The 13,130-nt window shown below is 36.4% G+C and overlaps 1 protein-coding gene across 1 annotated transcript; it reads right to left on the bottom strand.

The window, feature by feature from the left end:
• Window positions 1-280: 280 nt before the first annotated feature.
• LOC117339036 (von Willebrand factor D and EGF domain-containing protein-like) lies at window positions 281-9,597 on the bottom strand. The gene is made up of 10 exons (XM_033900401.1): window positions 9,432-9,597; window positions 6,009-6,235; window positions 5,026-5,127; window positions 4,510-4,675; window positions 3,611-3,816; window positions 2,876-2,958; window positions 2,686-2,749; window positions 1,938-2,150; window positions 1,538-1,640; window positions 281-405 (listed from the first exon to the last, which is right to left on the bottom strand). The coding sequence occupies exons 1-10, from the start codon at window positions 9,595-9,597 to the stop codon at window positions 281-283; spliced, it is 1,455 nt and encodes a 484-aa protein (XP_033756292.1).
• Window positions 9,598-13,130: the final 3,533 nt, after the last annotated feature.

Raw genomic sequence — 13,130 nt, 5'->3', positions numbered from 1 at the left:
TGGGTACTTTTATATATATATTATAATGTAGTACATGTATACCTCCAGGACAGGGTAAACAGGGCTGGGTACTTTTATATATATATTATAATGTAGTACATGTATACCTCCAGGACAGGGTAAACAGGTCTGGGTACTTTTATATATATATTATAATGTAGTACATGTATACCTCCAGGACAGGGTGAACAGGTCTGGGTACTTTTATATATATATTATAATGTAGTACATGTATACCTCCAGGACAGGGTAAACAGGTCTGGGTACTTTTATATATATATTATAATGTAGTATACCTCCAGGACAGGGTGAACAGGACTGGGTACTTGTCACCAATGACTGAGGATGCATTGTCACTGTGCTGAAAGTCGTTCACATCTTGTTCATCGAAGACTCCACAGAGACCTGGCCATAAAAATTAATTATCAGCGCCTCAGTAGAGTTATTTTATCTTTTATATTGGCATCTGTTTAATGTTAAGTTAAAATACACTTAACTTGTCAGCAGTCAGATGACAAAGTATATACAGTAAGAGTCAATAAAACCACAAATTGAAACATTTCACTCGTCACATACTGTCAAAACTCATGTAATTACAAATCACACATTGAAACATTTCACTCGTCACAAACTGTCAAAACTCATGTAATTACAAACCACAAATTGAAACATTTCACTCGTCACATACTGTCAAAATTCATGTAATTACAAATCACACACGGAAACATTTCACTCGTCACATACTGTCAAAACTCATGTAATTACAAACCACACATTGAAACATTTCACTCGTCACATACTGTCAAAACTCATGTAACTACAAATCACACATTGAAACATTTCACTCGTCACATACTGTCAAAATTCATGTAATTACAAACCACACATTGAAACATTTCACTCGTCACATACTGTCAAAACTCATGTAATTACAAATCACACATTGAAACATTTCACTCGTCACATACTGTCAAAATTCATGTAATTACAAACCACACATTGAAACATTTCACTCGTCACATACTGTCAAAACTCATGTAATTACAAATCACACATTGAAACATTTCACTCGTCACATACTGTCAAAATTCATGTAATTACAAACCACACATTGAAACATTTCACTCGTCACATACTGTCAAAATTCATGTAATTATGTACTTTATGGGGAGAAATTTGTGTTGCAGTGGGGGGTGCATACATAACATTGATACAAAAGTTTTTTACTCTCCTTATCGGCCTTGTATACAGGTATCAGCAGAGATTTGATATGGAACGATGTTCAATGGTTTCTCTAGAATACTTTTTGTCAGTCATCGGTCAATCATCAAAATCAAAAATAAGTATCACTTTACTTCATCACTTCGGACATGTAATTGTCCAATGAAATTCTGTTATTTTGTCAAGTGACATACAAGATACAGGTTATACAAGGTACAAGAAGATATATTTAGGGCCCCGTGTTACAACAATAAAAACCAATGGCTCTCTAGAACTATTATCGCAGCAAAAATAATATCATGACAAATAATCTCACCACTGGTATTGTTGAAGTCGAGCAGTGAAGGGTAAAACCACACATTCAAGTTGCCCTTGTAGCTCGGCTGGACGACCAGCTCTCCACCTGTCGGCAGGTATACCTGCAAATTAAAATCATGGATTTATAATTCAAGAGAAAGTGGCATTTACATCGTTCTCCGGTTTCCTCCCACATCACACTTCTATTCATGCCAACTGGTCAATGTGATTTAATATATTTGGTGTAAAATAAAGCTCATTTTCAAACAAAGTTGGGTTTTTTTTAAGAAGATAAAGATTCCCGAGATATCATCTGACAAAAGATAGGAGTGTATTATGACAGTATTAAAACATGGATTTACAGCTTACAGTGATGAAGCTTTGATCGGCTGACTAACAAACACCAATATTCAGCTTACATGAAATTCCCGTCCAGAATCCACACTAGCAACACGGAATGACGACGCCATCCCACCATTAACATACATCTGTGTTTTTACAGGGTAAGTGGGATCAGAGCCTCTTTCAGCACCACATCTATCGATGACCAGCACATCATTGTCTACCAGTACACTAACGCCGCAGTTACAGTTAAAGTCATTTTGTCCGCAGCGTCGGTAAAACATATGGATCTGAAAATACAAAGTCAATTAATGTCATCAAGAGAGATAAGATATGTGATCAGTTACCATATCAACACTCACGTGAACTTTAACTTATACAAAAAAATCATCAAAACAAAACAAAACTGTAAGATCATAAGCATTACAGAACAATTACAGCAACACAATTATTTCTTTTGGTTGTTTCTGAATATTTTAAAGAACTAAACATCAAAACAGCATTTTTATTTGACTGTCTACAAACTTGACAATTCTGTATTAAATGGTCTATTCCATATATTCATATAGTGCGAGGTAGACCCGGGAGGTAAACATACTAGATGTAGTTCCTAGAATTGCAAATAGGGGGCATAATGGTCGAAAAGGCAGTACTTCACAAGAATTCATGTCTGGCAACAATAAGTTATTATGAAAGTATACTCTTAGCTTAAAAAAGGAAGAATATTGCTGGTTCCAGACTGAAGAAGATAATTAATCCTATTTTCCTGATCAATAAATATACACATCAATGACCATGGTTATCATGAGTAATTTGGATACTTACTTCTAGTGGCAGTGTGTCGTGTTTGTAAAAAACAAATTCTCCTTCGTTTTGGTTGTCATATTTGCTATCAAAAGAAAAAAGAAAATTGTAAATCAAAAAAGTGTCTAATCTAAACATGGCAAAAAGCTGTCCTCTTATTTATTAATTGTTACACACTTAAGTTTCAAGAACACAGTTTAACATAACTCACACTCCATCAAATGTTGTCAGATGAGGACCAGCCAGGGAGCTACACACCGCAGCGGTATCCTTGTCTTCCACAGAAACTTGTATCTGTAACAAAGCCAGAAACATAGTTATACTTTAATGTCAATTCTTGTTCTCTGACAGATGACATATAAAAAATTTATAACTGACTTTCAACATTATCTTAATAGCACCAGTTTTCTAGACTGCTATAATAAACATCTATGTAGTTTAGAATACATTTCACATCATCCAAGGATGCTGCAAACCAAATCTGATCAAATTCCTTCCTAGGAACAAAAGACAGAGTTTTAAAACTTTTCTCTTTTGAGCCACATCTCTTTGCCCCAAGGAAACTCAACTTTCCATTAATCAAAACACAACATATTTTTACTCATGGACAAAGTATTATCAGAACAGATGCAGAGTTTTGAAGACTTATTTCAATTGGATTCTGCCCCCAGTAGTCAGACCCACTGTTAATACAAAATTGAATCCCTTGCTTTCATCCAAGGATGCTACAGATATAATTTGGTATAAGTCCTTTTAAGAAATTTAGTCAAGTATGGTTCATATGGACATGCAATGCACAACGACTTAAGTTTACCAGTTTTTAGCTTATCAAGGATAATATCAAATAATATCTATAATAATATTTCAGATAGTTTTAACCAGGTGGGCTAACAGTAAACAATTTCCAATTGATTTCCCAACAGATGCCATGATTCTACTGACTTACATCCAAACCCAGTGTTAGCAGGAGTTTTTGGTTGGCTCTGGTTTCCAGGGATACTGTTGTTTGCCTATTGCCATCTATTATGCCATCGATGCTCCCAACGACTGAAATATCATGAACTGTATTCCAGTTGTCTTGTGTCACAGTGACAAAGCAGGACTCCTGACTGCTGGCTGACTCAGGAAACACGACTTGTGGCAATTCAGTGCCTAGAAATATTTACAGAAAAACATGAAAATTGAAACACACATGTAATTTTTGTGGATCAAAAGTCAATATCCTTTCTTTCCCCTTTGGTCTTTTTGGTTAATCAGAAGACGATAAAGGCAAATATGCGTCAAAGTCATTCAAACATTGTCGGAAGTCATCACAGGAAACTACAAGCTAGAGATAATGATTCTAGGCTTCCAGTTAATCAGAAGACGTTGTGGGAGATTTTAACACAGTTGACCACTGTGACCTTGAACATGGGTCAAACTGTTTGACTCCTGCAACTTTGAATATAGGTGAAGGTCATTTTTTTCATGAACTGAGTATAAGTAACACTGCAGAAAAGAAATCCCAAACATTTCTATCTTGATCATAACGTTTCTGGACTACTGCCGTCTAGGAGGAGGGAGGGGCAGGATAGCTCGGTCGGTTAAAGTGCTGACCAAATAATCTGAGGTGAAAATCCGAGGTGCATAATTCAACACTTCCTACCCATAGCAGTTTGTGTTTCTCAGGAAACTGAAAAAACAAACCGGATTTGTGATGATCTGATTGTGTCCTTGGGCAAGACACTTTACACTAATCACTCGGGATGGCATGAAACAATGGTTTATTTACTTGCTAAAATATCAGGGTACATTGATAAGCTTGTTTAGGGTTTATGATTATGACGATGATATTGTTTGTCTTACCTCCTAAGCATGTCGCCTCATTTTGAGATTTAACCTTGACAGTAAGAAGACAGGCTGGGTCTGCATTCACGCCCTGACAAAACACTGATGGTGGCACAGTAGACTTGAACTGGATTAAAGCAGGGGGTCCATTCTCCACCACACTCAGACTGTCTTCACTCAACAGCTACTCACAATATCAAACATTAGGTTTGGAATGAGATACAAACAGAAATTATCATAAGCCAAGACAAGATTTCGATACTGAAAAAATTACATAGAGCCATAACTCTCAAAATTTTTTAAAAAATTAAAAGAATTAAAAGACTTCCCAGTTAAGCACAATTACATGTCATATTTAGGAACTCTAGCAAGTTTCAAACAGAATGATTGAAAACTTGCAGACCGGATCTCCAGACAAAAAAAACAACAAAGGGAATATAACTCTTTAAAAAATAAAATCAATTCAGTATACAGTATGCAGCAAAACTAAATTTAATTCAGACCCCAAAATCAACAACAGATGAGGTTTTCTACCTGAATTTCTGCCTGGAAGAAATTACTGGATTTCTTCATTCCTCGTACTAATGAGCAGGTTTCCTTGTAGCATGGCTCTATAAAACACTGGTATTTGAAGATCTGCAACAAAAAGTCCAGTATTGTTACTGAAAACGGACATTGATCAGTACCGATAGAATAAGTGGTAAATGGTTCATATTTATAGTCAATCTGAACAGTATCATCTGAAATACCATCAACCATCAACAAATTAGCAGCCAGTGCATAACTAATACAATCTAAATTTGATGATTATATACGTATATATATATAATAGTATGAGTAAACTGTCTGTATGAATGGGTGTAGGCCAAATGTGTACAGCAAATGGTGAATGAAATATAAAGAATGTCAATCATGATCAGACAAAAGCTTTCTTAAAAGGTTTATATTATGCATGATGTACAGTAGCGAGTATATGAAATCTGTAGTATGAGTGTTATGTGCACAGTTACCCATCTTCTTCAGCCATAATTTGCTGGCTTGTCTTTCAGGTCATGTCATGTATATGCGTTTGAAAAATCTGAATAAAATTGTAAGTCACAAAAAAAACTAGAAAATGTCTGCAAGACATAAAAGCCCCCACTGCCACTTGACACCCTGAAACAGTTTGGTGAGGATCGCATCAGCAGTTCCTGAGATTAGCTAGTTACATTGCACCGGGACGGGATGGGAAGGGACAGACATGGTTAACACTATATCCCCCCCCCCCCCCCCCCCCCCCCCCCCCATTTCATGGAGGGGCATAAAAAAACAGGAGCCAGGGATTTTTCAAATTTATACTGATGCAAATGGTGGAGACTTCAGATACCCATACAAAATGTGAAATAGAACAGTATATACACCAATATTATTATAACAATCTGTAGATTTTGAAGTGATACAAGTTTATTATTGGCTGAAGTTCACAACATCCTGAAAATCCTCGCCTCAAGGCTTTTAATAACATATAATATACTAACCCTGAAGTCATTCACAAGTTCACTGGCTTTGACGTCGAGGACACTGGACATATCCTGGTCCACATACTCAGAGGTAAGGTTCCCCTCCCCATCTTTCCACCACGTCAGGTAATACTGGATCCCCCTGGTAGGTAAATCCTGTATCGTACAGGTCAGACTGAGGTCATCCATGGATGCATAGTTGAAGGTCAGTACAGGGTCAGATATACCAACAGGCACCAAACTCTCTATAAAAATAAAATTAATACTGTATATTCTCATCCAACATAAGGTAGAAAGGATTATTATGGAGAAATCTTAAACCTACTAATGATAACTTTAGAACAACAATAATAATATCTGTATTCAAAAAGTCTACTTTAGTCTGTCATTCATCTAGCAAAATATATGCATCATATATGACATTATGAAGTGTATATGGCCCTCTAGATCTGTCAAGTATCTACAGGTCCATGTACATGGACCTCTGTCCAGAATCTGTAATGATCCATGGACATGGGGCCTCTGTCCAGAATCTGTAATTGGTCCATGGACATGGGGCCTCTGTCCAGAATCTGTAATTGGTCCATGTACATGGGCCTCTGTCCAGAATCTGTAATTGATCCATCGATATGGGCCTCTTTCCAGAATCTGAAATGATCCATGGACATGGGGCCTCTGTCCAGAATCTGTACCAGTCCATGGATATGGGCCTCTGTTCAGAATCTGTAATGATCCATGCATGAATATGGGCCTCTGTTCAGAATCTGTAATGGTCCATCGATATGGGCCTCTGTTCAGAATCTGTAATGGTCCATCGATATGGGCCTCTGTTCAGAATCTGTAATTGGTCCATGGATATGGGCCTCTGTCCAGAATCTGTAATGATCCATGGACATTGGGCCTCTGTCCAGAATCTGTAATGATCCATGGACATTGGGCCTCTGTACCAGAATCTGTAATGGTCCATCGATATGGGGCCTCTGTCCAGAATCTCTAATTCATGCATGGATATATGGCCCTCTGTCCATGAGCATCTGTAATGGTTCATGGTTATGGGCATTTCAGCTACATAGTCCGATAGAGTCTAGCTAGCTTTTCTGTATACCGAAGTTAAGCAATGACAAGCATGTCAACTCTTGAATGGGCGACTGCTCCATTATAAGATAAGATAAGTTTATTTCTGGTTCAGGACTTTACTCAGGACTATACTCCCGAGCACGTTACATTTGGTTGTTGCCAATGCAACAGGCCAGTGCCCTTGAACAGCATGGGAAGCACGATAACCCAGGGATCTCTAGTCATGAGGCAACACCACTAAAAATAAGATTGTGTGCTGAGGATGCCAGGTAGAGCCCACGAGAACATTGAGATGAAGCTCAATGGTGAAAAGGGTAACATGATGGTTCACGTGGGCATTTCATGACAGCTACATTGTCCAATATTGTGCGGTTGATTGTTGTCTGTGTACCAAAGTTAAGCAACATCGAGTGAAGTAACTTCGACTGCAGTCAGCTCTTGGATGGGTGACCACTATTGTACACCAAGTGCACGTTACACATCTATCAGCAGTATATAATTGGTTAGAGGAAATTGGGCATTAGCAATTACTGTTGGCAATGGGCGAATTTTTAAACAAAATAATGAGATGTATCATATTCATTTTTCATTATTTTACATCATTATACATGATAATAATAAGCATAGAGCTTCATGATTGATTCATATAAAATCGATCTGTCAAAAACGAAAAGAGAAATCTAATAAATACGCACAGGTAGATACCTGGGTGTAATATTTTATACAAGTTACAACCGAAATATTATTTTGAGCAGTTCAAACTTTTTTTCAGATTTGCATACACGGCAAAAATTATTATATATATAATATGACTGGGGTTGGCTGGCTTCATGACAAATTTAAATTAGCCAGAGACCTTTAACTTGGCCTGAAGCAGTACTAGTTGATTGAATATTAATTGGTTGATTAATTGATTGGAATAACAATAATGATAATAACCATTTATTACAGCCAACAGGCTGTGGAGTTACTTATCACACAATACCGTCACTTCATTTTCATTAGCTCGCGATTCGCGACCAGACTTGAAACTTAGTTTCAGCGAATTTGCCGAAAAAATCCCGATTTCATAAACATCCTGTAACAAGCTGTCTAGTGTAGCCAAGTTGTTTGTGAATTAATCAACAAATGTTGCCATTTCATGTTTTGGTTTCATCATGTTGGACAAATTGGGTTAAATTATAGACATACGAGAATAAGCTTCGCCATATTCAGTCGCTGAATCTGACCGGAAATGGAGAATATTTCCCGACAAGCATCAATCAATGCGATTGGGTTGTCGCCCTTGCTAAGTTGGTGGTGGGACTGGTGCCGTCAAGGCCGGGAACACGTCTACAGACCTCTACTGTAGATATACTCGATCAGAAACTTATATATATAACCACAGGTGCCTGACTCGTTTTATAAAATAATAACATATAGAGTACATCTCATTTATATGTACTCTATGTGTTATTATTTTATAAAACGAGTCAGGCACCTGTGATATAACAACTGTATGTGGTCTAGGGCCTACCTGTCTCTACAGTTCCTTCTACACAGAATTTACGTGCGTTTCAACTGACAGTGCGAATTGATTTTCGTATAGAGTTAAATAAAAAAAAGGATGTTATGTCAGTTATAAAACATTAAGGATATTGAATGGTTTCCCGTTTAATAGTCTATATAACATACATATCACGAGTATGACAGAATATTGATATTTTCACGAGTGAAATATATGTTATATTTAACGGGAAACCATTCAATTTTCTTTTTATTGCATTTCATAAACCTAAAAACAAAATTAAAAACATCGAAAAATTAATAGTGTCAAAAAGTGCGGGAATCAGTAATGACGTCATCTCTTTGTGACGTTACTCCACGTCAACTTGACAGCGCCATTTTGAAAAGAATGATCAACGCAATTTGCATTTTCGATCTGAATATTTCAGAAATACAGCAAAATAACCAATTTATCTAACTCCGCTTCGATTGGAAAAATCGGCAAGTTTCGACGAGGTGGATACAAAGGTCCGCTCTGATTGGTCAAAAACTGAAAACTTATATTTTCACTGCAAAACTTATATTTTCACTGCAAAACTGTAATATTTCCACTGCAAAATGTTATATTTTCACTGCAAAATCTTATATTTTCACTGCTCATTGCTACAGTGAAAATATAAGTTTTATTACGTTGATAAATTTCACTGGGAAAATGCAATAAGATGTTCTAGTGTCAACTCATCGTGTATTGTAGCCTCTTGTTGCACACATAAATTATGCCAGAGTGAAATAAAGAAACTTGAGATAAAGAGTCGTCACGCGTGAAGTAGTTAGTCTACAGTATATGAACGATATATAAATGATATAAGCTAGGCCTACCGGTAGCGTTACATCCCAGCAGTTCAAATCTGAAGCATGGCTCTCCGGTGTAGTTGAGGACCACGATTCTTACTCTTCTGACTGGTAAATCGTCAATCAGTTCAAATGTTTTCTCGCCAACAGTGGGGAAATCGGTATTAAATGTCTCCTGTTCAAAACAAAACATATAAGCTTACACGTAAAGTTGCTGTTGTAAAATACCGGTTTATGGTAGCCCTATAGGCCTAGCTACCATGTAAAATTCGGCAATATCATCATGCATTGGAACTTCTCTAAACCGATTATACACGGTACATGAATATGGCCGGTTTAGAGAGGATCGATTCCGTGCATCGCCATTTCGATCGGTATCAAGAAGTGATTGGTTTTGAGAAGTTCCACTGTGTGTGTACGAAAACAAAGATGTCTCTTTACATTAGTCTACTCAATAGTTTTGTTGGTGTTTATTTTAAATCAAATATATTTCTGAAGCATAACTGTATAACTAACAAGTTTCAAAAGACATGCATGATATGGTATAAATTCTCTATTATAAAAAAAACTTCCCCAACATTTAGACATCAATGTCAACACATTTCAACAGAAACATACACTATAAATCAGAACGTTAACACCACGTTAAGTGAGAAATAAAATATGCATTTGGCTGTAGGAACATGCAGTTATGCATACATTACCATAAAAAAGTTTATGATGTAATTCAAATTTTAACATAACAAGACAGGGTATTGGCGATAAAGCAAATATAAAACTTTTATTTGCAATAAAGATAATATCACTGCAGTCTGCAGAGTTAATCGTGATTTGGGTTAAGAAAATAACAGCGACATTAAAAATAAATTTGTGTAAAAGAAAAGATGGTCGGGCTACCCCTATCAACCAAATCGAACAGGAAGTACTGGGTAGTTTGTATTTCGGAGTGAATTGGACTGTTTACTGTCTGGACTTTGTCACTTGTCAACTTAAGTTATGTATTATTGCTATGTCCACTATGTCCACTATGTCCCCTATGTCCACTATGTCCAGAGAGACTATTATAGTCAGATTCTCTGTCCAGTCCTTTTGGTTGGTCCTCTATAATGACTTACTGGGACACTACCGGCTCCCATGTAGTCGGTGAGGTTTCCGGGGGAGTCGGACGCCAGCTCCAGTTGTAAGGAGAAGGCTGTTAGGTACGATTCCTGTGCCGTAGAGTTGGTGAAGGGACTCTGGATGATCAGACCGGACAGATTAAACGGGAAGTCAAAGGTCACCTCGAACCATTCTTTTTCCCGCGCAGCAGCCGGACACCACGCACCGAATGCAGAATCTGAAAAAGTCCAAACGGACACAATCTCCATCAGCGAATGTAAAATATTCATAAAAATGACACAAGGAGATCGAAAGCAAAATATTCACCAGACTGACACAAGGTTACATTAACAAGAGAATTTAAAAATGACACAAGGAGATCGAAAGCAAAATATTCACCAGACTGACACAAGGTTACATTAACAAGAGATCGAATGTAAAATATTCACCAAACTGACACAAGGTGATATTAACAAGAGATCGAATGTAAAATATTCACCAAACTGACACGAGGTGACATTAACAAGAGATCGAATGTAAAATATTCACCAAACTGACACAAGGTGACATTAACAAGAGATCGAATGTAAAATATAAACCAAACTGACACAAGGTTACATAAACAAGAGATCGAATGTAAAATATTCACCAAACTGACACACGGTTACATTAATAATACAAGAGATCGAATGTAAAATAATCACCAAACTGACACAAGGTTACATAAACAAGAGATCGAATGTAAAATATTCACCAAACTGACACAAGGTGACATTATAACAAGAGATCGAATGTAAAATATTCACCAAACTGACACACGGTTACATTAACAATACAAGAGATCGAATGTAAAATATTCACCAAACTGACACGAGGTGACATTAACAAGTAATCAAATGTAAAATATTCACCAAACTGGCACGAGGTGACATTAACAAGAAATCAAATGTAAAATATTCACCAAACTGACACGAGGTGACATTAACAAGAAATCAAATGTAAAATATTCACCAAACTGACACGAGATGACATTAACAAGTAGTCGAATGTAAAATATTCACCAACCTGACACACGGTTACATTAACAAGAGATCAAATGTAAAATATTCACCAAACGGACACAATGTTACATTAACAAGAAATCAAATGTAAACTATTCACCAAACTGACACATGGTTACATTAACAAGAAATCAAATGTAAAATATTCACCAAACTGACACATGGTTACATTAACAAGAAATCAAATGTAAAATATTCACAAAACTGACACGAGTTGACATTAACAAGAGATCGAATGTAAAATATTCACCAAACTGACACGAGGTGACATTAACAAGTAGTCGAATGTAAAATATTCACCAACCTGACACGAGATGACATTAACAAGAGATCGAATGTAAAATATTCACCAGACTGACACGGGGTGACATTAACAAGAGGTCGAATGTAAAATATTCACCAACCTGACACGAGGTGACATTAACAAGAGATCAAATGTAAAATATTCACCAAACGGACACAATGTTACATTAACAAGAAATCAAATGTAAAATATTCACCAAACTGACACACGGTTACATTAACAAGAGATCGAATGTAAAATATTCACCTAACTAACACACGGTTACATTAACAAGAGATCGAATGTAAAATATTCACCAAACTGACACGAGGTGACATTAACAAGAGATCAAATGTAAAATATTCACCAAACTGACACAAGGTTACATTTACAAGAGATCAAATGTAAAATATTCACCAAACTGACACATGGTTACATTAACAAGAGATCGAATGTAAAATATTCACCAAACTGACACACGGTGACATTAACAAGAGGTCGAAAGTAAAATATTCACCAAACTGCCACAAGGTTACATTAACAAGAGGTCGAATGTAAAATATTCACTAAACGGACACAGAGTTACATTAGTAATACAAGAGATCGAATGTAAAATATTCACCAAACTGACACGAGGTGACATTAACAAGTAGTCGAATGTAAAATATTCACCAACCTGACACGAGATGACATTAACAAGAGATCGAATGTAAAATATTCACCAACCTGACACGAGGTGACATTAACAAGAGATCAAATGTAAAATATTCACCAAACGGACACAATGTTACATTAACAAGAAATCAAATGTAAAATATTCACCAAACTGACACACGGTTACATTAACAAGAGATCGAATGTAAAATATTCACCTAACTAACACACGGTTACATTAACAAGAGATCGAATGTAAAATATTCACCAAACTGACACGAGGTGACATTAACAAGAGATCGAATGTAAAATATTCACCAAACTGACACAAGGTTACATTTACAAGAAATCAAATGTAAAATATTCACCAAACTGACACGAGGTGACATTAACAAGAAATCAAATGTAAAATATTCACCAAACTGACACGAGATGACATTAACAAGAGATCGAATGTAAAATATTCACCAAACTGACACAATGTTTCATTAACAAGAGACCGAATGTAAAATATTCACCAAACTGACACAAGGTTACATTAACAAGAGATCGAATGTAAAATATTCACCAAACTGACACACGGTGACATTAACAAGAGGTCGAATGTAAAATATTCACTAAACGGACACA

This window comes from Pecten maximus, chromosome 12 (assembly GCF_902652985.1).
Source record: "Pecten maximus chromosome 12, xPecMax1.1, whole genome shotgun sequence".
Classification (NCBI taxonomy): Eukaryota; Metazoa; Mollusca; class Bivalvia; order Pectinida; family Pectinidae; genus Pecten; species Pecten maximus.
The sequence above is the reverse complement of the archived record's forward strand: the minus strand, read 5'-3'. Positions and strand labels throughout refer to the sequence as shown.

What these genes read in the sequence shown, in the direction of transcription:
- LOC117339036 (XM_033900401.1), bottom strand. Translation starts at nt 9,597, where the DNA reads ATGTTTTGTTTTGAACAGGAGACATTTAATACCGATTTCCCCACTGTT. An exon ending in ATTCTGGACGGGAATTTCAT is followed by an intron (nt 1,641 to 1,937) that starts GTAAGCTGAATA and finishes TTTAATTTGCAG; the next exon opens with GTATACCTGCCGACAGGTGG. An exon ending in CGACTTCAACAATACCAGTG is followed by an intron (nt 406 to 1,537) that starts GTGAGATTATTT and finishes TTTTATGGCCAG; the next exon opens with GTCTCTGTGGAGTCTTCGAT.